This window comes from Lepisma saccharinum, chromosome 4 (assembly GCF_977018435.1).
Source record: "Lepisma saccharinum chromosome 4, izLepSacc3.1, whole genome shotgun sequence".
NCBI lineage: Eukaryota > Metazoa > Arthropoda > Insecta > Zygentoma > Lepismatidae > Lepisma > Lepisma saccharinum.
This window is the reverse complement of record NC_139232.1, coordinates 16,982,749-17,010,652: the sequence shown is the minus strand read 5'-3', so window position 1 is coordinate 17,010,652 and position 27,904 is coordinate 16,982,749. Positions and strand designations below refer to the sequence as shown.

General features: G+C 41.6%; 1 protein-coding gene across 1 annotated transcript; it reads right to left on the bottom strand.

Moving 5' to 3' along the window:
* Positions 1-1,288: 1,288 nt before the first annotated feature.
* Positions 1,289-27,904, bottom strand: LOC145987107 (uncharacterized). The gene is made up of 5 exons (XM_083121583.1): positions 27,745-27,904; positions 23,920-25,162; positions 21,387-21,513; positions 3,226-3,410; positions 1,289-1,477 (listed from the first exon to the last, which is right to left on the bottom strand). The coding sequence occupies exons 1-5, from the start codon at positions 27,763-27,765 to the stop codon at positions 1,371-1,373; spliced, it is 1,683 nt and encodes a 560-aa protein (XP_082977709.1). The 5' UTR covers positions 27,766-27,904; the 3' UTR covers positions 1,289-1,370.

The following is a 27,904-nucleotide window of genomic DNA, read 5'->3' as shown; positions in this document are numbered from 1 at the left end:
TGACGTAGAATATTACTGTATTTTCTTTTTACATTGTGTGCTTTTGTTAAAGTGTTTTTTGGCAGATTATGGCTCGTTTCACTGCCTCTTAACCGTGCGTGCTTCGAAAATAGAAGAAAGTATCGATAAAAAGATTCGTTGAATGCAAGAACATTATCAGTTGGGTTCTCATGAAGCGTGAGCTGGTAAGTTTTGTAAGATAAAAAATGTATTGAAACCTGTATAAAGGAACTGTATAGCGAAATGAGAGTTGACCTTCTATGTAGAACAGAAAAAGATTTTCTCGATAAGAAATTTTACTCAGTCATGTATTATGAAGATATGGCCTTGTAATCAAGGAGTCACTGGGTTCGAGGCGATGTGGAGGCCCATTCCCAGTGGTTTGGATCCTGTTTTAACCTTAGGTCGTCCCAATTAGCCTATTTACATATAAAGTTAGCTAAAAGTGTTATCAAGGCATGATTTAACGTAATTAATTGGGTGTCTGGGATCTCTGTCTTTTGAATTGGATTGCATGTGTGCATACTAGAGTACTGCATTGGACCACTTTCGCTCGCTCAAACTCGATCGAATCACCTACGCTCGAGCGTGATTCGCTCGAATATATAGAAGAAATATTATTTCAATGTGACAATAATCGTACAAAATATATGTGTAAAATTCGTCCTGGTAGTTTCAGCCCATAATCATCTATTCATTCTCATATATTGCTATGTATTGGTCAGATAGACTAAATTATATTTTAACATGGAGATGATGACTATGTTCACTTTAGTTTCAGTTTCACTGCATCTTTCATTTCACGAAGTACATTTGAAGGCCCACTACCACAGACAAACTACTGGACTTCGAGCGTATACCGATCGTTTGCCTGTTCGAGCGTTATTCGCTCGAGCGAAGAAACAGTCGATTCCGTAAACCATCTAGCGTCATCCGTGCGAACCAATAGACGATCGAGCAAAAAAGCCCCGATGAAGCACTCTAGTGCATACATTTGAATTCAACAATGAGTGACATCTTTCTTCCAAATACATTTTCGAAGAATGTAGGTTGTGGAATGGCCTCAAATTCTGTTCCGTTCTGTTCTACCGTTTCCCTCTCCCTTTCAAATTTCAGATACATCTAGTCAGTGGGGGCCATAGGAAGCAGTTGCCTCCTACTTTTGCCCCTTACTAGGGTTAAGAGAAAGTAAGCTGTCCTTGGCCCCCCACCCTCGTGGTTTTGGCACCCAATCACCGCCACTGCATCTAGTATAAGAAAAATATGTAAGAATAACACCTGTAAAAAGTCAGTTATTGAAAAATGCAAGAATTTTATTACGACTGGTAAGAATGTACATGATACAGCAATGGCCAAAGCAAACAAATAAATTATTGTGGCCCTTCTTCGACGAGAGATGTGGAACTTGTAGCCACTAAAGAATCAATTATTTCCTTTGCTGCATTTCTCCTAGCTTCTTTCTTCTTAGGTCCAATTCCTGCAAAAATATCGAAAGTGTCTTTCTATTTTTCTTGTTTTACATCGCTTTGCTGCCTCATTGAGCTAATCAAGAGTACGACGATGATGATAAAAACTCACAACGGACCGCCCATGTCCAGACCGAGTCTCAAACGAGGAACTTTCGGTAACGAGATCGGGAGCCGACCTCTCAACATGCTCGGCCACCGAGCAGGCATTTTCAAATCTAGCATAAAATGCGAAAGCAATGAGTTTGCTAACTAACTAACTAACTCTCTAGGCTTCTTAAAGCCGAAGGTTTATGGCTGCAGCAACACAAGCCATCCATCCTTGCCATCCCTGGGCAAGACCAATCCAATCTTATCCATCCTTGCCAATTTCCTTTAGATCCATCTCAACGTTATCCCTCCATTTTCGCCTTGGCCTTGCTACAGGTCTCTTACCATCAGGTTTCCCCACAAGAATCCTGTAAACTCTTCTTTCCTCTCCCATTTGTGTCACATGGCCTACCCAACTAAATCTTCTTGATTTAATTATTCTAATAATATCTGGACAAGAATACAAATCGTGCAGTTCTACATTATGCAACCTTCTCCATTCATCTGTCTCCTCATCTCTTTCAGGTCCAATGTATTTTTCTAAGGATTTTATTTTCAAATACTCTTAATTTATGTTCCTCTTTTAAAGTATGGGAATGTTTCACATTCATATAATACAACAGGCAAAATACGTTTGCTACTCACTTTTATTACGATCCAACGGGATATCACTAACAATACCCTCAAAGTTTCGAATTTCCTTTTCCTGTTATTCATTTAGGTAGTTCTAGTGTTGTAAGAAAGTTATATCTACTTCTATCCCCTATACGCCTTCATGGCGTGGTGCTATGCACAGGGGAACACTTTACCTTTTTTTTTTTTACCTTTATCTTTATCTATCCTGTTGACTCATGTCAACTCGGAGGCGAGGAAAGTAGCTGTTTATTATTGCCTTTCAAGAGACACGGGCTTGCCTCCGTGGCGGAGTGGTAAGCACTGAGCGCTACGACGCAAGGGGCCCCGGTTCGAATCCCGGTCTGGACGTGGATGTTCTTTGTGAGTTTCTCTTCATTAACTTCGTCATATCATCACCCATTCTCATCTTCGCGATTAGTCAAAAGTGGCAGAAATGCGAAGTAAAATAAATGAAATCGAAAAACACGGAACGTGTGTTAATCCCATCACATACTATTGAGTAGTAAGTTGATGCTACACTGGAAGCTTTTGAACGTGTACTCAAAAAAACGTGTGGTGTTTCAAAAATGTACAGTGGGGGGGGGGGAAATTCCAGAAACCACACACGCACAAAATAAAAAAAATAGCAACTGGAGAAGATAGCTGCAGAAATCAGTGGTGAATTCCCCTCATCCCTCCTTCAAATACCACCTTGTGAGTAACTAAGTTTAAAGAACGGGTTCAATAACTATACACTTTCATGTCAAATCTTCGGTGAAAACATGTAACAATTAATGCTTAAAATATAATAAAATATAAACATTTTAATGGCTGTGGATCTTTTGTAAATATATCTGACATATTACACGTTACTATTAAAATTTGCCATTTTAAAATTAATTTCTAAAATATGAGTAGGCAAGTACAAAATCTCACAATGTGTTGAGGTGTTTCCACTGCCCTCTAAAATATTTTCTTGAATTCTATCTCTGATACACTACCACTTTCCTTATAGAGACACATCCACACACTCACGCATATAATTCCGACTTACCGGTTGTGGTTTTATCCAGCGCTGTACACTGAATTGTGAAAACCCTTCGGTGGGGTGGGCCTTCCACAGACACCTCCGTGTAGATTGGAATCTGCTTCCTCCTTTGAAGACACATTTGTTGCAATTTGCCAGCGTAGTCGTACGGTTCGTCCAATTCCTCTGGAGTATAGTCTATCCTGGTCAACCTGAAAACCCGTCGATTGCAATAAAATAACGTATGCAAGCATTGGCATTACTGCCGTTAAAGTATAGGAGGGAAGTTGGAATGTAGTCACCAATACCCAAATATCCACAGACCTCAAAAAAACAAATTCACTACTCTGAATCAATTATAATTAATTTATTATAAAATATGTAAACGTGAATAATGATTTGATAGTAGATAGTAAATGTGACTCCCAGGCCAACTCTGATTTCTTGACCAAACGACCACAAAAACCTGAAAAACTCACTTTCTCTCCACGTTCCGCGCCTCATTTATTGCGCTAACGATGTTTCACAGCGTAGAAAAGCAGTGATGAGTGAAATTCACTCTCTCACCCTCTCACCCTTTCAAGGATGAGTGCACCTTATCGTAATTTTCCAAGTCCCGGGGACCAAAATGTTTATATATCGTGACCTTTGTAAACCTCTCTCTCGGGGGAAACGATGTGCCTCTCATTATTTTCCGTATTGTGTGACGCAAACAAACAAACAAATAATAATTGTTTTTTTTTTTTTTTTTAGGATTCCCTGGCCCCTATATAACCTCGCCAGGGGTGCGTGGTGCCCAACCAAAAAAAAAAAGTAAAAAAAGATTCTCTAACGGCTGCGGTTATAGATTACCACACCTCTATAGAGTTTCACGTGTTTTTTTTTCTTTTTCTCTCTCAAACTTCCATGAAACTCTACAGAGGACCTCCGTAAATGCATGCAACGTGTACTAACGACTCTAGTGTTATTTGATGTTGTAATATTTTTGGATATAGAGTTTTATTGTGAGATAGATAAAAATAATTATGTTTATTATAATATTTTCTTGATGAAGATGGAGAATATATGTGTGTGTGTTACAAAATAAAGTTGCATGCTTTTTTTTTTTTTAGTGTGTGTGTATGTGTATGTGTTTTTTTTATGTTCGACAGCATCTGAAACGATAAAAAAAGAAAGAATTTTATTGTTAATTTTCTCGTGTAAAAAAAATAACAAAAATTTTGTGCAAATTCTGATTGTCTCGTGCTATAGTGATGAAAAAAAAAGATATTGTAACTGATAACTGATGAAATTGACATTGTAACTGATCCCGAAACTAGTGAAATTTGTATTGTGCCATTGTAACTGATTGTGCTAGTACAAAAAATTTCTTATTGTGCAAGAAAAGATGTTAAAAACCTGTTAAAACTGCTCTGTGACCCTCTCGTTCTTTACGTCGTGGACGAAGGACTTCTCGGCGACCAGGATGACGCTACATAGGGTATCGGCAGGCAACGGACTGTTGAACTCGCAGACGATCTTGATGTTGGTGCGATCGTTGACCACCACCTGCTTTCTTTTCGTGGTATTGATGACGAACATGGGTCTGTGGGTTTTGAATTCGCTGGGCGTGTAGTACACGTCCACGCTTCCCTCGGTCACGCGTTTGTAAGACGTGTAAGCTTCGTAAAGTTTGAGGTAATCGTCTTTGGTCATGTCGAGGTTGTAATTCTCGCGCGGGAACACTTCGTTCCTACCGTTCTTCAGATAAACGTTCTTGATCTTGCAGTCGTCGAACTTGCTGGAATCTTTTTCCTGATTCTTATCGCGCCCGGTCTGAAAGAGCACTACGACGAAACTGGCATGTCGAACTGTATGTTGTTGAACTGCGTCGTCACGTCGAATTCCATGTGACTTCCCGACGCTAACTTCTGCACGCACTGGTAACCGTGAAAGTGAATCGGCACCTGCGGACTCTTCAAGATCTCCGCTTTGTACTTGAGGGCGTAGTTCGTTTCGTATTCCACCACCGGCATTCTCAATTCCATGCTCCGGATGACGCATTTCGCCGCTTCGGGTAAAGTGTTGGCTATCGGCGTGCCGTCGGCGTTCAAGTTGGTGTATCGCATCAGTGCGTCGTTGTCGTTGGCAGCTCTTCGAAACGTGACTCTCAGTCCTCCCTTCCACATGATCTCCTTGTAGTCGGAGAAGAAACCCGGTAGCAGACGCATGGGAAAGAGCACCGTGTGACTTTTCGTCGATATTTTGGTTCCCGCTTCGAACCCCCCGGCCTGATAGTATGCTGCGTCCGTTTTGGATAATTTCAACGTTCCCACTGCCGTCGACGTGATGCCTGGATAATCGATTCTGTCGATGACGGTGTTGTGTTTCCTCACCTCCACCTGCGAGAACAGGTGAGCCACGAAGTTGTCCACGAGTATCAAATTTTGCTGCTGCGGGAAACGCTTCTCCGCTTTCTTTCTTCACCACGTCGAATTGAAGGTAGAGGTCCGCTCTGTGAGGATGAACGAACCCGTCCCCTACGTCCACGTCGTATTCGATCTCCCTGTTCGCTTCGTTGAGATTGGCGAACGTGCGACGGTTGGGAGGAAAAGATTGCAATTCGTAACTTTCGATTTGCTCCATTTTTTTTCACTATGTGAGTTATTTATTATACGTTGATCTCCACGATGGCAGTGGTCGTTGCACCTGCGAAATCCACCACCTCTCCTTTCTCGTTCGTCACCACCAACTCTGTCGTCTATGCGGTTGCGACATACTGGAAAATAGATCGGCGAAGAGGGCGTGTAGATGATCGGTTCCATGAACTCGGAACTTGGTTTGAAAGTAGCTATGATTCCCGTCTGCTTGTGACTTCCTAATCCGTCCGAGGATTTCGTGATCATTCCTTCCGCCACGTTGCAGTGTACGTTCAGAGTCTCTATGGCCAAGAATTTAGGAATGTTGGTTGCCGTGTGCTTGATGCCAGCTTCGAGTTTCGTGTCGTTCTCGAAACCTAAAAGTTCTCCTATGGTGCCCAGGTCCACGGTCTCCGTCGCGGACACGATTTCCACTCTGTGCGTGACCGAATTTTGAGAAAGGTACGTGCCTTTGGGTAACTGAGCTTGCAAAGTGGAAAGATTGTATTGACCTGGCGTGACGACGATATGTTCGCTTCCGACACTAATTTTGTTGTTGTGATGCGTGACGTTAGGTATGAGGTACATGCTGTAGAATGCACGCAGAGCCACGGATTTAGGATAGACGATGTCGTCGTGCAGCGTGAGTTTCAAGATCGAAGATTCGCTCGTGAGATGGAACACGCCCATCGTGTTTGAGGTTCCACAGTGCTTTCTGGAAATCTTCGATCGTAGGCTTATTTATTTTAGAGAGAAACGCGAGCACGGAGAGACAGAGATGACCGCAGTTCACGTCTCCGAAATCTTGAATGCGTTCGTCGTTGTAGTATATAGAAGTTTTGTTCGTTTTCAGATAATGAACTAAATTTGTAGGTGGAACACCTCCGAAAGAATCGAAAACGAATGCTTTGTTATTGTCGTTTTTGTGGTAACATATCCAATGCGTGCCTGGATTTTCTTGACTGTCCAAGTTGACTACGCCGCATTCTCTATTTTTAACGGTTGAAGGTAACGAGTCGGACATGAAAACGCCTCTGAAGTGTTTGATTCGTAACGGTTCGATCAGAGATTCAATGTCTCGGTTGGTGAGTGCTGCTGTTTCTTTTTTTTAAACTTTTTCATCACGCCCTTCCCCCCTTTCTTCTCCATGGCCAGGTTGTGACGTTTCTGTTCTTCCAATTCCGCCTTGTTCTTCTTCGAGTCGATGACGGTTTTCGCGATGGCGGCGCTTCCGCCGGCCAAACTTCCAACGGCCCCCAATGCTGCCAGGATGGCCGGGATGCTGAATATGAAACCTCCGATCTTTTGCTGTTTCCGCGAACGCTGCAAGCGTCTCAATTGAGGTGTGCTGAGAAGTAATTTCATTCCGTGTCCTTTCGACAAGCAAGAACGTTTCTTCTCGCGTTGTTTCTTGGTGAGTAACCCATCGAGGGCACCTAGATTTTTCAGATTGGAATATGGTATCTGGTACACGACACCCTTGGGCTTCATGTTGATGCTTTATATATATTTTTTTTCACGGTTTGTTATTTATATATATAAATGTTCTGAGATTATTTTTTGTTTCGTGTAATTTTTTTTCACGGTATGTTATTTATATATAAATGTTCTGAGATTTTTTTTTGTTTCGTGTAATTTTTTTTTTTCACGGTATGTTATTTATATATATAAATGTTCTGAGATTTTCTTTTTATTTCGTGTAATTATTTTTTTTTTCAAGGTATATACTCCACGCAGTCGTTACACAAATTCTATTACGTGCTTTGTTTTCTTACCAAGAAGTTCCTTTGTTCCCTTGTACACGATTCGAGTTTTGTTCTCGATTAAAATAGCTAGCTTCTCGTCGGATAACATGTTAGCGTATCGATCTGGTAAAAATAGACTGTATTGTCCGTCGAGCAACAGACGCACCTTGGGACCATACTGGGTAGAAACAATTGAACCGAAAGTTATCGTGTAGGGTTTGTCGACTTCCAATTCCTGAATTTTTACATACTCGACTGACAAATTTAGCATTTGTTTCAATGCTTGAAGATCAGTCATTTTTTTCCCACTCATATCGAAGGAGAAAAATTTTCAGAGTGTTAGAGAGAAATTTAATTGTTTTTTCACGATGTGTGTTATTTATATATATACTTTTCTTCACGATGTGTGTTATTTATATATCAAGTTTTTTTTGACACGTATATATTATTATTATTATTTTTTTTAACAGAGGAAGAAAGTCCGTGCTTCGGAAAACGCGATGATGTGCGTAATGATATCTTCCGTCTCCTGTTTAGACTTTCTCCAATCATCCGTGTACCGTCTTCTTCCCTGCCTCGCCTCGTGCAGTTCGTCCATTCTCTCGTTTAATTTTTCCCCTGCAGCCGAAAGAAGTGTGTCGAGATCACCGCACCTCAGGCCGCTGATCCCCCGAAGACGGTCCTTGACGGCCATTTCACACGGAATTCGAAATGCCGGCGTCGTTCTTGCTATGATCAAAAGTTTTCCTATATCTCCGTTTACTACCTTTTTGAATATTTTAGATAGTAGCTCGGGTGGCAAGTTGGTTATACGAGACATGTTTTTTTTTTTTACTGCATGTTATTTATACACCCCACCCAAATTTTTGTTTCGCGTTCATGGTGATGGTGGTGCCCAGTGCTGCAACTCTTTCACCCAACGAAGCGTCTCTGCTGACGAATCTTTCGAAAGCTGCGTGCTCTAACTTTCTGTCTGCTTCGTGACGTGCATCCAGATCCGTCTGCGTTGTGTTGTAGGCGATGTCGTGATCTTTGCATGCCGCGTCCAACGGATTCACACCCTTGTCTCCTCTCTCCAATCTTTTCTCGAGTTTGGTACCCGGTCCGCAGTACTGGTAGCCAGGTAAATGCATCTCGAAAGGTAACTTGTTGATGATGTCGTTTACGAGTTCCTTTCCTTCGGCCACGTTCCAGAATCTCGGAGGCAGCGTGTTGATGATTTTAATGAGGTAACCTATACCCTTGTCGTCGTTCACGATGAAGTTGGAAAGTTTGGCGCTGATCATGTCCACGATGCCAACCTTCTCGTTGTAGAAATTACGATTGCCTGCATTCTCTTCGCCGGCTATCACCACCAATCGGTCCACGAGTTTCCTCACGTCGTCCACCCAAACGAATTCTTTGGGTAACGTGTTGTAGCGTTTGACGCCGCTGCCTGTTTTCACCTGGTTCCAAATCGGTTTGATGAGATTCCTGTACTTCTCGCCGCTGCTCGATTTCACCCTATTCTGCGAGGCGTCGTTGTTCTGGTACAAGGCATCCGTCATGATCAAAATTTCCTTGTAACTCTGGTAATCTTCGTCGGTGTAATCTTTCGGCTGCTTTTTGGCGACGAGTTCCCACAGTCCCTCCGTACCCGGATACCTGGTCCAACTATCCTTCTCGCCTAAATTGACTTTAATGTCGTTGCCTTCGAAGGTCACCTTCGATTTTCCAATCTTCCAAACCACACCGCCGCCCTCGTTGCTCTCCATGCTGGGATACAATCCGAACACTTCATCCTTGTCGAACTTCCCCGTGCTCAGGTAGTCTCGTGCTAAAGGTCCCAACTCGATCTTATCCGAAGACGACGACGTGCTGCCTATGGCTCGACGTCGTGCCGGTACGTCCTTCAGTTCGAACGGCGTCGAAGGAATGCTCGAAATGGGCGTGGGTACGGCGTAACTTTTAGCTGCCAGTGGTACGAGTTCGTTGATCAAATTTTTATTTTGTTCCGTGACACTTTTAATTTCTTTACCTAGACCGCTGATGGCATCGATCACAGGTTGATCCTGACGTTTCTTCTCTTCGTAGGATCCGCGATTCTCGGATTTCCAACCTTTGAATCGCTTCACGAGGTATTTTCGCAAGTTGAGATTTTCGTCTTCTTGAAATTGACGTTTTGACATTTTGCTATATACGTTGAAACGTTTTTGAAACGTCGAATTCTCAGCCTATACGTTCGGTTCTCATAGTTTTCTGCTGTCACCCTCTTGAGACTATCCATTTTTTCTAACACTCACTTTTTGTTGTAATGGTTATTTTATATATGCTTGTCAGACGTTTAAAAAAAAAAACCTTTTTTTCTCAAATTTTATTTTTTAGATTCTCGACTTTTGATTTTTTTTGGATTTTTTTCTTCTTGTTGCAAATCTGAAATCGTCCTCTTGTTAGCCTTTGAGACGTCTAGATAAACGTTTATTTTATTTCTATATTTTCCATGGTTTGCTTTTCGAGTCATGTCGATGGTCACGAATCCGAAATCGTCACTGTTCCAACAGTGGGAGCAGAATTTAGAAAATAGATTGTAATTTATGTCAGCCCCTACGTAATCATCGTGTGCGTGTTTTAAATTGGTGTGGTCTTGTCGAAACAAACATATGAAATTAGCGTTGTCGCGTAGCAGTTGTTTCGGAACCTTGGAAAAAGTTTGTGCCAGGTAGAAACAATCCAATCCTTTGTGACGTCCTCGAGTGAAAAAATTACGAATCTCGTTTTGATTTTCCAAGATCATGTCGTCGAACACCACAACGGAATTCTCGAGACAATCGTCCAGTGGAATGATTTCAGTTGCGAAAGTTGCAATGCCCAGTCCCTCGTACAGTTTCATAAGTTGCTGGTATTTCGCTTGTTCGAGACTTTTCGAAAATACGTAGAGGTGTCTGTTTCACCAGTCTAACCAATTGGGTGAGAGGATAAAATTATCAATGAGCAGTGTCGTCTTTCCGCACCCCGAAGGTCCTACGATCAGACATCGTATGCTGTCGGGGAGCAATTCGCCGTTCCTTTTCTTCGTTTGATTTTCCGAATCAGGTAGACGTTTCACGACATTCCACGCACTCATAGAATCACTTCGTTCGAATCGATCCAACTCGTGTCCGGAAGTCCCAGCCATTTCACCAAAAGTTTGTCACCTCTCTTACGCAAAACTTTTTCGATGAGGTACGTGTCGGGGTATTTAGTTTTAGAGAGTTCCTCCTCGTAGAAGCGCCCCAATAAAATTTCACCGCCACTGTCCTTTATTATATACGTGTGACGGTTCCCGGGTAAAACTCGAACCACGGTAAAAAGTTCCGTGCTCCAGTTTCGTGTGAAACCCCTGTCGAACGTTTGCTTCAATTTACTGACCCTCACCTGGTCACCAATTTTGTATTTAGCTTTTTTGTCGTGGGCGTGTACTTTGGACAGTAAACGCTGGAAATTAATCGCTGCTCGTCAGACTTGGTAACGTCAGCTGGCTTCATGCCTATCGTTCCGTGCACCGTGTGATTATAGTCGTTAACGAGTTCCGGAAGAATGGCGACCCACTTGTAGCTTCCCTGAAGCGTGAAGCGTGACCACATGCGCGATTTCAGAGTGCGATTGAATCTTTCCACCATGCTGGCCTTGACGTCACTGAAGGTCGAGTAATGTCGAACGTCGTGTTTCCGAATAAACTTTTGGAATACGGCATTGTAAAATTCCTTCCCCTTGTCCGTGTGCAGAAACCGAGGTCGTCTGCCGCCGCTTTCGCGAAAAATTGTCTTGAATGCTTCTGTGACGCATGTTCCCGTTTTCGCCTTCAAAGGTAGAGCCCATGCGAATTTCGAAAACGTGTCTATGACGGTGAGGAGGTACTTGTTGCCCTTGTTCAATTTATGTACGTTTTTTAACTTGCCGCTACTCATCTCGACGAGGTCGCTTTCCCAGAGGTCGTCGATGCCCTTGGTTACCACAGCTAAACGTTCGTAGTTGCGGCGTGCAGGTTTATGCAATTCTTCGACGATGGCTTGCCTAGACATTTTTTTTTTTTTTAGAGAGATTACGTTTCAAGAGAAGCACCAGCGTGATGGGATTCAAAGAGGGTGGCACTTCGCTCGTGTTTTGAACGATCAGCTTATCGCCGGCACTCACGTCGAAAACGGTAAGATCTTCGTCTTCGTGTATTTCATATATGTTGCGCGTTTCGTTCCAACGTGCCAGAGGAATGTTTCCTGCTTTCTGGACACCACGATTCGATATCAAAGTCATGGTGGGAACGCTAGCTTTTCTGCCGTGAGACCAGTACGAAAATTCGTTTATCTGAATCGTGCCATCGAGGAGAAACTTGTAGTACGGATGATAAGGATGCAACATGTACAGTTTGTTACCTTCGACGAACGTGGAGATTCTCTGCTGATTGGGAACGCTGTTGATTTCGATGGCTTGCAAGGTGAACAATTTGGCGAATTTAGTGTCGACGTCGAGCAGATTACTGTGAACGTGTCCGAGTTTATTTTCGATGGGCAGCAAATGCTCGACTATGGTATCCGTTACTGTAGAAAATGACGGTTTGATTTTCACCTCCACGTTCAACTGCTTGTAGTTTTCGTTGAGTTCTTGCAACTTGGCACCGAAAGAGGCCAGCGTCGATTCCTGCGTGGATTCCAGCACTCCAACTTGATCTCTGACGTTGACGACAATGTTCTGAAGGTTCTCGACTTGATTCAATTTCGAACTTTTCTCGGTAAGATCGTTCACGATGCTTCGCATCTCTGTAAACTGCGTGTGAAGGTCGGCGACGCTCTGCGAAGTGGGCAGCGTCGACACCAGCGAACTGATTTCGTCTCGAATCTGTTCCACGTTCGCCGTTTCCGTTTCCAGTCGTTTCAGCATAAGTGATATGTTCCTTATCAAAGCGTGTAATTCTTTGGAGGTGGGGAGATTGGCCACCCTACTCTCGAGATCGCTCAATGAACTTTTGACGTCGCTCGAATCGGATAGTGCCGTCACCGCCGTTTTCAATTTTTCCAAATCTTCGCTCGAAGGCACGCTCGTCCGTAACGATTCCAAGTCACCCTGTATGTTGTCCAGTACGTGATGAAAATGAGCAAGGTTCGTTTCGACGTTCAAATTTTCTAAATATTCGATCTTCTGCTGAACCATGCTTAACGTGTCTTGTATGCTCGTCAACGCTCTCGCTTCAGCGTGAATATTTTTAATTTCTTCGTTGATCAACTCCAGAGACGCCTGAAGCGTAGCGATGGTGGTTTGAATGTGTTCGAAATCTCGATAAGCCTCCAATTGAATTTTTATGTTCGCAACGCTTTTACCGATGACCTGCAGTTCGTCTGACGATGGTAGGTTCGTCATGGTATCTTCCAAAGTCTGTAACTTGGATTTAATTTCTTTCAAGGTGCCGGTGAATTCTTCTTGTAATTTTGAAACAACAACGTGCAAGCGTTCTGCATCAATATCGTTCACCACGGTTTGAAGTTCAGAGAAATTCTTTTCGATTGCGGAAGTTCGTTCTTCGATTTCGAGTTTCAATTTTTCCAAATCTTCATTTTTCGATTGAAATTGCTGTAATTTGGCCAAATCATTTTGAAGCGAATCCACGCTCAACTGTATATTTTGAACGTTGTCGTAAGAAGATACGTCGACATAATTTTTTATGAGCGTTTTCAGTTCGGAATCGATTTTCAGAATGGGGTCGAGAAATTGCGTTTGGAGCGTAGCGATCTCCGACTCTAAACTTTTGTTTAAGGTCTCCTGCAAAGCGATCAAATCGCTCCTCAACTTCTTAACACGAACGTCCACCATGAGAATCTCTTCTGCGTGGTCTACACGCTTGGTGTTGCCGAAAATGTCGTTAGGCATTTTTGGTTAACGGTTATTTATAATAGGATAGACGATTCGTAATTCTACGAAGAGAGGAACGAGTTTGTCGTAATCTCCTAGGAGTTCCACGTAAAGTAAATCTCCTGCAGACACGTCGTACGCCATGTTAGAAAGCACCTTGTCGTGCTTCATTCGAAAAATGTTCTTGCCGCTAGAAATTTTGTTTTCGCCTGCGTTCTCCGGATTCACGGTGATTTGAAGTTTCCCACCGATCGGAATTTCGTAAAAATGTAAATTGTTGTTGAAGACGTAAAACATCTTGCCCACATCGTCATTCACTTTCGTCCAAATGCTGTTGAGGTGTACAATTAGTAGACCATTGAGTTTAGATAACACGGAAGGTAAGAGGTTATTGGTATTTGGTGGTGCAGTGTCCATATTGATCTCTTTGCGGAAGCCAAAGAGATTCATTGTCCTTGTTAATTATTTAAATTTCTACACACTGTGCCTTTTGTAGATCGAATAAAAAGAAAAAGAGAAGATTTTATCTGCGGCGATGCAATTCAAAAGGCTCGAACCTGTAATTATGTCATTAAATCACGATGAAGAAGAAAAAAGTAAGAGTTGAATTTAATGAGCCTCGTGTTTGGAGCGGGCTTAACGACATAATAACAACTTGCAACTTTTCATCGCCTGAGGGCCCCTCTTTTCCTCCGTATATTTTGAAGAATGGCAAAAGACACAGCGGACTTCATGGCTATGGGGTTACAGTTAACACACGTCACATTTATCGCTTCCATTGCAGTGGCCCCACTCTCTCGTGTGAATTTGACAATCGAGAACACGTACCTTGTTGTCTCGGCCATCGAGTGCTACTTTGGTTACACGGGTCGTGTACAAATCATGCAATTTATTTGTAATGCGATGATCGGTACTGAGTTTTCTTTTATCTTGAAACAAGCATTCCTTGTAGTCTTTCATGGTGAATTTGCTGGTACTTATTTTTCCCACCCCCTTCGCTTTCTTGATCTCTTTTTCTTCTGCAATCTTGACGCAGTACATTTTGGCACGAAGCCCCGCAAATTCGCTGATGTACTACCCGCCAGCTTCGTCTTTGAACTTTCCAATCGTCATTTTATTTTCTGCTGAATGCAAATGATGGCCTGATGGTAAGTTGCTAAAATCAAAAAGATGCTTCATCTTAGTCAGATCATGTTCGAGGCTTGGTGTTTGGATTAGAAAAATAAAGCTATCCGTGTCAATGTAACATATTTGGATGTTATCTCCATAAAAGGGTTGAAACTGATCGTAGTACGATTGGTACATGTGCAATTTTGATAGTTCAAGGACGGTAGCACCTATGGCAATCGGCTTGTTGAGCATCACTTGCTTCTTGTTCTTCTCGACGAATACGAGATTCTCGTCGAAAATGGTGAAGTTCTTGAAGTAGGGGGACGCGACGATCTTCTCAAATTTCTTTTCGTCCGTGACCAACGTTGCGTCGATGTAATTACGCACGTTTTCCATCGTCTTGCCGTAGATGGCGTTATTGAACAGTTTGTACAGATCCTTGTCTGCAGGCGATGTCGATTGCGCTCTGCGTCGCGTGTTCTCGGCTATGTAGGGTTCCAGCCACCTGCTCTGTCGGAACTTCAATCCTCTATGAACTTTCTTCAGCTGCAAACCGTGACTCACGTAAAATTGGAGGACTCGGTAGTGCAGAACGTAATTCCGCTTGTTCTCCATGCTTAGTATGATCCTCCAGGTGGCTTCTCTTTTGTGGGGGCCAGGGCCAATCCGTGATGTTTCTCGTGAAGCGTTTCGGGATAATCGAGATCCACTTCCAAGAAACAGCCCCATTCGTTATCTTCGCTCCAGTTGAGAAAATCCTCGGAGGAGAGTTCCTCTTCGGTCATCCACGCGTAGTCGCCGATGGGAAGACACTGGGACATGGAGTGGCCGTACAGGTTGTTGACATCCCAGTAGACGATGTAGGTGCTGGGCTTCGATGCATCGTAACCAGGCGTATGAGGATTGTTTGCCTGAGCATGGCGTCGGGGACATTGGACGATGCCACCGCGTATCGCACTCTCCATGAAGGCATACTGTTCCTTCTCTGCGATGAGTCCCAGTTCCACGTTGGTGTATTTCATCATAGATTCCCAAGTCAATCCCGGCGTCGTGAAGAAATACGCAGGATCCAACTTGTAGATCGAGATGCATCTTTTGCGAAACGATTCGAAAATGTCCATGAGGAGAGTCACGTCCAATTTGAGATAGAGATCGTGATAATCACGGAAAGTTTGGCAATTGAAGGCCGTCCACACACTACGAGCGTGTTCGTAGTCCTCTTCGGAACAGACGTCCTCCGTGAGATGAGAATAAAATGCCTCCCGGGGTGGAAGTTCCGTCTCGTCAAATTTGTCGAAATCGTTGACGTACTCGTAGGGGTAGACGCCCTTGCGACGCAACAGATTCAAATTCTCATCTCTCCCCGAAAAACACATTTGCTTGGTGGCCACAAGATCTTCGTCGCCAAGTTGAGATGCAAGGGTGGCGAGGCTGGAGGACAGGAAATTGTACGAGTCAAGGATTCGCACTTCCACGCTTCCTCCTCCTTCTTCGAGAGGGATCCATACCCTCACCGCAATATACTTCTCGCTCGTTCTAGGGATGATGCTGATTCGAGAAGTTATGTTGTAGAGCTCCTTGACGAACAGATTCGTGTCGTATTTTTCCGTGTAGTGCAGAAACACGGCAACGAAATGCGACTCCTTAATTTTGAGATTGCACGAATTACAGATGGTGCTCAGGAATAATCCATTCTGGTGGTCATGGTGTACGACCTTGTGATTTTCGACGGTGAAAGCCTGGTTTCACTCCGCGCATCTTGTCGCCGCGTCATGTCTCCGCTGTTGTTCCGTCGTGAGAGCAGGTGGAGAAACGTAAGAGCCTTTCAGGCTGGGTGCAAGTTCTCTCGCGCATTCCGCTATCTTCTTAACAAAATGTTTTGCCGCATCGGGTCCGCAATACAAGATGACATCATTTAATTTTTCTCCGTAGATGGAGAAACTGCAAGGCTCGTGGTGAAAAATTTGGATCGTGCTTGAGGTAGAGGGGTCAGGGTTGCAAGACGTCATAGGAACTTGGAAGCTTTCAAAGTCGGCATAAAGGATGGTGGAGAAGAGCCTGGTGTTTCTGAAATTTCATCTTGGTTCCGGGTTCCGGCATGACATCTTCGGGTTCTGCATTCACGGAGCCAAAACACTTGTGCTGTTCTTTCATCTTCTTTCCCACGCGAAAAATTCTCAAACATCGATCGCAAATTTCGATCTTATCGCGATTCTTGCTCATCTGTCTTCCGAGGAGGCGAGAAAAATTGCGAATCAAACTGTAACGGCCATCTACAAGCAAGAGTCGAATTACATTATTCTGGCTTCTCGCAGGTCTTAACACACGAATATTGCCGGAATCGTCAACCCCAAACACAGAAATATCGATATCTTCTCCTTTTTCCTCTCTATAGTTTTTTTCAAATTGATTGATCTTATTCAGGGGCACAGGATAGGAAATTCCTCTCATCATATTCTCGTATCTTCCCTCATATCCTCTGTAATTGGACAGACGTTGGGGGTGATTATTAGCTGGGTGTAATGCGGCGATGACAGACCATAAGAAACTCTTCGCATCGTTACTTTGTATGTTCAACACTGCATTTTGCTTTTTTTTTGTTTTTGTTTTTTTTGTGTGCTGCGTAATGGTTTGAAATTGCAGACTCGAAGTTCTAACATGTGGCTGCGACCGCAAAGACTCCATCCACTTCCTCGACCTTCAAACGCTTCTTGTTTTTCTCCCAGATGCTCAAACAGCCGTGTCACAATTTCCTCCAGATCGTCGTGATTGCCTTCGTGTAAGCCTTCACACCCTACGTAAAAGCTGAAAGTGCTTGACTCGGACGAGACAACTTTCTCATACAGCAGGGTCAAGACGAGATGAATTTTAATTGCAACATTGACGAGGCAATCACGTAATTGATCGACTAACATAGATTTGATGTTGTCGAGGAAGGTGCTCGAGTCACATTTTTCGTCACTTCCAGATTTATACGTCATGATGCGTGCACTTTTATTCAAAGCACCGCATTCATGCCCATCAGTGCGAGATTTCTTTGCCGGGGGGACTACGACATCATGTTCCGGTAGACGACATTTTTTCAAATGCCTAGCAATATGAGGTTTCGAAATTAATTTTCCACAGTTACGACATGCCACTTTCCTGCAAAGACCGGAGGGACCTGGTTGCGATTCCATTTTTTTCTCTGTTATTTATATATACAGAGAAATTTTTTGGGGGTTGTTGTTGTGGTGGTGGTAGGGGAAAGCGCACTGAAACAGAAGGAAAAAAAAGTTGAAAAATGCTAGACATTTTTTTTTCCTTCCACATATATATATATATATATATATATATATATATATATATATATATATATATATATATTAGACGCGAACAGTATGTATGTATGTGTGTGTGCACTGTTGTAGGAGGTAAAAAAAATATGCGACATGTAAGTGTGTGTCAATTTTTATGACTCCTCTGAATATGTGTGTGTGTCAGACGCAAAACAAAAATAAATATATATATATCATGAAAAAAGAACTTACCTTTTAAGAGAGAGACAGACTTCAAAAAAACTTGTAGCTCACTAAAACTTCCACGATGATATATATGTATACTGTCAGACACACAATTAAGAATAGTGAACTGGCACGATTGACGTTCACTATGATAATGATGTACAAAAGAAAAAACTGGTACATTATATAGGAACCCCCACCCCCACTCGACCCCCTTTGGTGAAAACACAATGAGCGCTATAGTCAATGTCCTAGCAATAAACCACCTTTTGACCGATTCACCCATGCTATACTTTTTTTCAACAAAAGACTTTTCGATGCGCACAATATCCTGGGGGGGACAAATAACAATGAACGGGCGTTGACAGTTCCACCCATGCATGTATTGTCGATCATTTCCTCGGCCTCGTCAGGGGGTGTGGTGTGTGAAACGGGTGACCCCACACAGCACAAAACTCAAACCATGCCTGAAATGAAAACGGTGGACGCCTCGTTTCCTGCTTGTGATTCGATTGTTATCGGGGAGGTGGCGGATTCTTTATTCATGACCCATGGAGGCGGAAAGGACGTGAATTCTACGATCGTCTGCAAAAGGTTCCACGGACGGGGCCGGGTTGCCGCATTCGCTAATTTGATCAAACTTTTTTCACGTCGATGCGGCGAGATGAAAAGGCGTCGTCTACCAATTCGGAAATATATTTATATATGGTTGAGGTTGGTAATATGTACGACCAATAAATCGCAACGCCAGATGAATAAATCGATTAGTTGTTGATGGCCGAAAATAGATGCGAATAAACGATCTATCTGACAGGCCCGGGTTCGTGCGTTCGCAGATGCTGCGAGTGGAGGATGGTCCAGATGAAAATTATAAATCGTGTGGAATTTAATATCAAGTGAGGTCTTTTCGAAATTCTTCCAAGAGAATTATTCTCGCGTTTGGGTTCTTCGTACTCTCAACGGTAAAGGATTGATTGCCATTCTTAAATTATTTTTATCGGATACCACGGTCGACCACACTCTCTCCGTTCGCGTTATATCATTTTTACGAAACAGCGGTGGTAATTTTTCTTGGATCGTTTTGTGGTCGATATCGGCCAAACGGCCTAATTCGAACAACATAATCAAATGCGGTATCCATTGACGTACAGGAAATTGATACGAACTTAAAGCGTCGTACCATCTACGCAAACGGACGAACGTGAAATTCTAAAACGATACGGCGACCCAAAACATTGAAATTGGGAAGTAGATGTGGTTGGAAATTGAAAGTTAAATTGTGCAAGCTCGAAAAGAGTGCTGACAAATTTTCGATTCGAGCCAAATCCGTTTTCACGAGCGTTTCAAAATGAATTCGATATTCTCTTGGAACACTATCATTTATTATTTTTTTCGTTTGAATGTGTCGCTTCCAGACAATCTAAATTGAAATGATCTGAGATTACTTTTCTGAGTAGCACGGGTGAATTTTTAAACGGCATAACTTTAGTGAGGAAAAAACGCAGCCGTTAGAGAACCTTTTTTTACTTTTTTTTTTTGGTTGGGCACCACGCACCCCTGGCGAGGTTATATAGGGGCCAGGGAATCCTAAAAAAAAAAAAAAACAATTATTATTTGTTTGTTTGTTTGCGTCACACAATACGGAAAATAATGAGAGGCACATCGTTTCCCCCGAGAGAGAGGTTTACAAAGGTCACGATATATAAACATTTTGGTCCCCGGGACTTGGAAAATTACGATAAGGTGCACTCATCCTTGAAAGGGTGAGAGGGTGAGAGAGTGAATTCCACTCATCACTGCTTTTCTACGCTGTGAAACATCGTTAGCGCAATAAATGAGGCGCGGAACGTGGAGAGAAAGTGAGTTTTTCAGGTTTTTGTGGTCGTTTGGTCAAGAAATCAGAGTTGACCTGGGAGTCACATTTACTATCTACTTTTGATGACCTACATAATGCAATAAAAATAAAATACAATGTGCAACAGTGCAAAAAAATTATATTTGTGAAATATTGATGATGGACGGTCCCTATTCATGCCCATTTTTGCAGGAACAAATTTGTTGTGATAACTTACATTTCGGGAGATGTACCAACCTAATGTGTTTGAGGATATTCAGAGTTCCTTTCAAATTCGCTCTATGGATGGGCAGGTTTATAACTGCCGGATGTGTAGGATGCGCGCCTGTGAAAAAGCCTGTGGAATAAAACCGAAAATAACATACTGTATCTTAAATTGTCCTATTCCTCACACACGAATAAACTCAAAGAGCGTGCTACGACTCCAGGTGTCCGGGGTTGGGCATGGGTGTTCTATGTGAATATCCCTTCATCGATTTCATCGTATCATCACTCATCCTCATCGTCGCGATTAGCCAAAAGTGGAAGAAAAGGAACGGTAAATACCATAAATCAATTCAAATCACACGAATGAACGCAAGATCTCATTAGAAATTGTAGCTTTCCTGGCGACGTGATTCGTACAACTGACCTGATGATGAGAACGCTTGTTCGAATCAAAGACAACTTTATTACAAAAGCTAATATGGACTGAGCCTAAGTTTTACCTGAAACCCGAACAACTGCAAGTTGTGCCTCCACCGAGAATCGAACTTATGAATCTCCTTCATGAGCTCCTTTATTCTTGATTAAAGAGTTTGAGTCATGTGTAAGAAATTTTACCATACACAGCTTCTTGACGGTAGCATCTATTTTCTGTAAATTGCGTCACAGTTGCCGGCCGGACTACAAGCTTCTCTGCTTTTAATCCTTTCAATATTTCTTCTCAATAATCCTTTTAACTTGCTATATTTAGGGATGAAGAGAGGGCTATCCTCACGTAATGGTTGAAGTATTGGAACTGAAAAGAAGGTACGTAGGCAGTTTACATTCTCGAGCTGCCACAAGGGGCCTTCACGACTGCGTAGTGGTAACGTCGTCGCCTTGTAATCAAGGGGTCCCGTGTTCGATACCCGGTAGAGGCACATAGTGGTTAGGATCCCACTTTAAACTCTAGGCCCAGTCCCGGTTAGCCTTACTGTGCATAAAGTGGACTTAAAACAACAATTGTCTGTTCAACTACGCTCTGTCTCGGGAGTATGTGGAGCAAGGCCGCGCATAACGACAGAGAAGAAGAGAAAGCGAGTGAGCAGAGCAAAGCAGTGAGCGCGCTGCTGCAAACGACTGGTAGTTGCAGCAGCTTTTACCCCTCCATGTACTCGCTTCCCCTCTCACGCGTTGCTAGAGCCCTCTGGAGTCACTACTTGAGCAGAGACTTGATTTCGTTCGTTCGTTCGCTTGCTCTAGAGATTCCCGGCGTAGAGTGGAGCACCATTAGGACGATTATACGTATACTTACTCCTTGGTTGAGAATGGCTTCACCATGGGCGGAAGCTTCCCTTCCTTCTGTTTCCTCAGAAGAATCTTAAGCATCTCTTTTCCCGCAGCCTGCTTCGCTGCTTGGTTGCTTCTTCCCATGCCCTGGGCTGAAAGTGCAATAATGTTTAGAAAATTGCAGGCACTGACACAATAAATATACATACAGAGAAAGAGGTGGGAGGAAGAGAGAAGAGAGAGAAAGTCGCTTTGTCAAGTTGGTAGGGTGTCTCATGTGCGGGTTCGATTCCCGGGGTGATTTGAGGTGGGGCTGAGCCGATACCTCTTTGAGCCGGTACCCATCCGATACCGATGCCTGAAATTTGTAACGATTAAAAGTTGTTCAAGATATTCATTAATTTTAGTGGGTGGAATATTCCACTCCAATTATAAGCATCAATTTACCAGAGGTTTGCTCTAAATTATTCAAAAATTCATCAAAACATTTTCAGAATATAAATGAATATAAGAATACCTGTTATGTTATCACGAAATACATTTTATTCACCTAATATTGGTACAAAATCAATGGAAACTTCGAATTTCTCAAATCTTCCTGGATAATTGGAAATTGTTGCGTGCATTTTCAGGACGAGGCGAAAGTTTGGAGAAGTATCGGTCGGTATCGGTAAATATAATACAACCGATATTCTCTTATACCGATGCGGATATATCGGCATCGACTCAGCTCTATATAAACACAAAAGCGGTTCGGATTCCACTTTAAAACTTAAGGTCCAGTCCTAATTAGCCTTTCTGTGTATAAGGTGGGTTTAAAACTAAAACTCAAATTCATACAATATATATCCCCCCGCCCACACACCCACACAAACATAGTACGTCTTGCGAACTCTCAAATTTTTCGAGGGCTTCCCCAATGGTAACGTCATCTCATTGTAATAAAATAATCCAGAATTCGATACACGGTGGAGCCACATAGTGCTTAGGATCCCACGTTAAACTGTAGGTCCAGTCCCGATTAACATATATGTGCACAAAGTGAACTTTAAACAAAAGAAATCAAATTCAAGTTTAACGTATGCGGATATTGGGTGTTCATTAATGTAACATGCCTTACTAGACGGACAACACATGAGGGATTAAATATACGTTACAATTGCGTTAAGACACTTAGAGATAATAGTCACATGACATTAACTTCCCTGTTCTAACTTTGTGCAATATCTTTTGATGAACATGACTCTCTACATCGGAACCTCAAAAATTTCTCAAGTCATGCTATCACTGCTGTATTCAGCAATACGTGATAGAATAATCTTTCCCACGTGTTTTCAGTCTGATAATGATAATAATGGCGTATGTGTGATAGTTGTAGAGTGTTTGTTTCACAATCGTGGTGAAAATTTGAGATTTCACTACTTTCACAAAAAGTGGGTTGAATGCATAGAAATTACATTTTACAATGTTCTTTGCATAGTGGGCATATTTATCAGTATCTTCATTCGAATAATATAAAAATTGCGTGTTTTGTTGTTAAATCGTATCCGTTTGTTTTTAAGGTTCTAGCTGTGAATTACATCTATGGTTAAATGTTGGAATCGAGAATTTGTGGAGCTTTGTCCAATTGGGGCTTCATGGTATGGCGCAACTTACACCGATATAATCATTCTTGAAATGTGTCCCTCTCTGGAGTCGAAAAGGAGACATATTGATTGCTAGGCAATTTCTCCTAATGGTCCTATCTTATCTTCCATTACGATTGTTATCAAAATCCAAATAAGTTGCACAGATAGCCAGCCAGTGGCGGATCAAAAAGTTACAGTTTGGAGGGGCGAATTTCGATCAGTACTTCACCGCACCCAAAATCAATTCTAACCTACACTTCCACTGTTTTATGCAAGCAATATACAGTACTGTAAACAGGAACTAAAGTCGCTTGCATGTTCGAGAGAATGGAGCATTGTCTTAAAAAAAATAGGGGTCCAGGGCTGGAATAGATTGTTTTTATTGAATGTCGTTATCATCCTTTCTACCATTGGCACGGCAAACTCAACGATCAGATAAACAGTAAATTGAACAAACAAAGAAAGCAATGAACTACTATCTCAAGAGGTAGCAGGTTTGATCCCCTTTTAAGCCATATTGCACAGTGGTTCTGGTCCTAATTTAAACTGTAGGTCCAATTTCGATCAGCCTATCATGAGCACAAAGTGACTTTAATCAAACTTTTAAAAATAATTCTCGAGCCTGTTGAACTTGGTGATAAAAGACAGAATATTTGACTATTGGAAAAATTTGGCATAATAATATAACAAAAAACTAGCAGTTGAGAGGGAGAATCGCCCTGAACAGACAGCATTCTTCAATGCTGAATATTATCATAGATTCGTTCAGATGAAATATGAAGTAAATATATTTATATTTTTGTTATTTTACGTGCATTTCTACCATTTTTGGCTAATCACGATGAGAATGAAATATCAAACTTGCGGATGTAGCTGCATCTGTATTTTAGTACATTTCATGAAATCTAGAAAATAGAATCATGTACCAACCTTCAAATCGAAGAACAGTGCATAAGTAAGTAATCCGCGGGTTGTGCAATGGACCTTCCACGTTGAGTTTGTAGTATTTTGGAAAGATGCGAGATTTGTAGAGATGATCTCGTAGAATTTTCAAAGGAGGGATCTTCCTTTCTTCAGCTTCTCGTACGTCATCTGTCACGAACAATCCGATCAGCGACGGCAGGGACATCGTTCTCATGATATCAGACACTTCAAGCGACTTCACTCCCTGCTCAAAAGAATCGGGTGATTCCAGGCTTCTCTCAACTTCTTCTGCCCAATCCACCTTTCTCGGGTGAGAGCCTGTCTGAAGTCGATCTTTCTCTTGAACATCAGATGAGTTTGTTTTGTGTGTGAACCATGTGTCCGGCGCCCCGAAGTTCACTTTCCTAAACCTCTCTTCCCTCTTGTTTCTTCTAGACGTGTTCTGTGAACTGATTTGGTGGTCATCGGGGAATGGCACCTGTTTGCCTTTGACTTGAGGAGGAATATATAGTTGGGGACTTATTTCCTTCCTCTGTTCAGCTGATTCGTTATCTTTTGAGTGGCAACTGGCAGCATTTGCCTCATTTGAATTATTTACTCTCGCAGATTGAACAACATCTGGAAGTGTCTTGTTGATACAAGTCGTGACTACATCCGGAATAGGCACACATCCCTCCAGCAACTTCTCTACGTCTTCGACAGATCTTTTACAAGGCATATCACCAACTTGGAGCTGACACACGCTTTCGACAACGTTCGGCACGGACTCCCAATCGTCTGAAGGCTTCCTGGACATGTCTTTCACAGGAGAGTCGTCGAGTGGACTGACTACCGACCCGCCGGAGCTCAGAATCTGCGAAGGCTTCAACTGCAAGCGAACTTGGGGTACCCAATTTTCTAAAGAATTACTCAAACTGGCAATCGCTTCACCAGAATCTTCGGAAATGCCTGGTTTTTCGTTCAGTCTGTCCAAAGTCTTCAGCAAAGATGCATGTGAGCTGTTTAATGTGTTCCGCATCTCCTGGAAACTTGCCACACTTTGATTCCTCCGTGGTAGCTGCTCTGTTGAAGGTGATATTGTGACAGGTTCCCATTCTTCTGGTTCTTTCGCCTCGCACCTTACCTTATCTGAGGATGTGAATTGATTGTAGGTCTTCTGCTTGTCTCCCAGTTGGTTTGACCCACAGGTTTCGTCGAAAAGCTGATACAGCTCGGTGCATGAGTCTTCCGAAGATGAGTTAGAAAGCGGCTGTCAATTAGAAACAACAAAAAAAAAATCACAGATTAAAAAGTACTTAAAAAGATGTAAAACTTTGCATATAGTATTAAAATTAAGATAAGATACATAAAACTATTATTTTTTCTATCGGATACCATCGGTGTCCCAGTCTGATGATGATGATGATGAGTGCACTGAGAACAGTGCTTTATCCAAAGTGATATAAAACAACAAATAGGCGATTTGTTTCGCCTAGAGCAGTGGTTCTCAAACTGTGGTACGCGTACCCCCAGGGGTACATGAACTACTTGAAGGGGGTACGCAATCAGCTCGGAGAGTGGTCTTTCATCCATGGTGTACCTAAAAGAAACAAGTACCGAAATAGACTAAATTTGGAGCCGAATCTCCGCTTCAAAGTTTCAAGTGCACAACCAGACATCAAGAAACTCTGTCAGACTATGCAGGCATGGACGTCCGCAGGATTTTTGACAGGGAGGGGCAAGGAAGGTATTTTTTCCAGGGGGGCAAACAAGGCACATTTTCTCCAACAAAAGTGTTAGCCAAAAGTGTAAGAAAAGCGACGGTAAATATAAGAAAACCAAATCAAGGAAATTCATATACATTTGTAGCTAATTTTCCAATTAATTAGCTTAGCTTATTCGAGTTTTTAACAATTATTTTACTTTGCTTACTTTACTCGTCTGAAAACATAACAAAAATCACCATATTGGTGTTGCTGGAAAATAACTGAATTACAAAAGAAAACTAGAAATAAGGGAACAAGTGTTATCAACAAAGACTGAAAATATGTCCGATAGTTTTCCATCAATAGTTTTCTGTTATGTTTCAAATTTTGATAATGCCTTCCAATATTTACATGAATGAGACACAAGGATACTATGCCCTCTGATTTGTTTGTGTATTATGTAACTTTCAGTCTGGAAAACGTGCAGAAAATAATAAACAGAAGAGAACACAAATTAACTTAGCGCCTTCCATGGTTAGGATTTACACAAGACTTGGAAAGATTTCTTGTCAAAATATTGAACAACGTATACAGAAGGAAAAGAGGGCACTAGGGGAAATGGTAATTCTTATTCAACAAATTCTTCTTCAAATGTGGAGTTAAAGGAATGACATATGTCCATCACATGAAAGTTATATGTTCGTTTACAACGAGATAGAGAGGCATTCACATTTACCCATGCCATACAAAGAACTTGATGTTTGTCCTGTGGTTACATAGGCCAGTACAATAGATAATAATGACTTGGTGTGGATGCTGGGCATTATATAGTTTCAGCCAATTCATTATGATGATTATCCACCCCAATATTAAAGTAATTATTTTTTTTTTTAGTTAATCGTGATCAAAATGAAAGCTTCCAACGGCTTGATGCAAATATCATCAAGCCTAAATTATAGTGAGGGCTATAAATATACAATGTCACATAACACAAACAAATATGACAAGACAAGATTATTTACATGTTTTCATTTCATACGTACACACACAACCCTACTTAGGTTATAATATCACTTTCAGAAATGAAAGAAACCCCGAGTTCTGAAACTGTGATAATCTGATATTTTTCCCATACAGGAAATGTAAAGTGTTGTACGTGAAAAAATTTAAAAATAGGTGTGAACCCGCTCAATTCATAAATAAGCAAATAATAAACTCCCTCAGACAAGTTAGAGGAGAAGCTGAAATATCGGCAATGTGGGGAATTTTAAAAAGAATGGACGCTTAACAATCGCGTTTTACTTCGTTAAAAAGATAGAAATCTAAAATTAGGTGAAAGTTAATACACTTTGTTCACCGTGCATTTACATCCCTGAAACTTAATCTCAATGCCTTAGTTGTTGATATATGTGAGTAGTATCGGATGTATTAAAGAAACACAAAAAATAGTTTTGCCTAATACTGATTTACAATAACCTAACAAAATAATGTAGCTGAATTGTGCAATAGTTATTTGATATGTTATTTATTTTATATGAGGTGTCATCAATTAAGGGAGGGGAATTCGTTCATTATGACTGAGTAATATATTATTTCTTATTTTTACCTTAAATTCATTGAAACAAATCCATGTGTATTACTTGTGGAGAAAAGTTTAAGCTTCGTTGTATTTGATTCTCTAGAAACAGAAAGACAAAATTTCGTTAATTAAAATTAATCATCGACGATATTGTGACTTTATTGAGTAGAATGACATTAATATAAATGTAAGAATCGATGCAGTTTCTATTTCTTATCTTTTACCTTGAACACTTTAGTTAAATTATTTGGTAATGAAACTACATGTTCGTTGATGTTGATTTTATATTAAATGTGATTTTATCGAATCGACAACCATGACATAAACTGATAAAATATGTACAATAGAAGTAGCACTGTTATTGTACCATTGTGGAAAGAACAACGTTTTCAAATTCTTGTTGAGTCAACATATTTACATATGTCTTAGGTACATCAATGTGATTTTTATAATTGTACCTGATATTCATAGTTTTGATAAACTAAATTGGAATGGTAATCTGTACAAAAGTGCGCTGTACAGGATAGAAAGTTCACAATGTGTACTTACATAAAATATGGCTCTTACCTTTAATTCTACGGGATCCATTGATCAGGAGTACTTAAATGGAATAACTTATAAATTACACAATTTATCAGGTTTTAGCCTCGAACATTAAAGTATAAGAAAACTTCCACTAAAAATTTAACCCATTTTAAGACCGTCCTAAAAATTAGCCTGTTGGAAA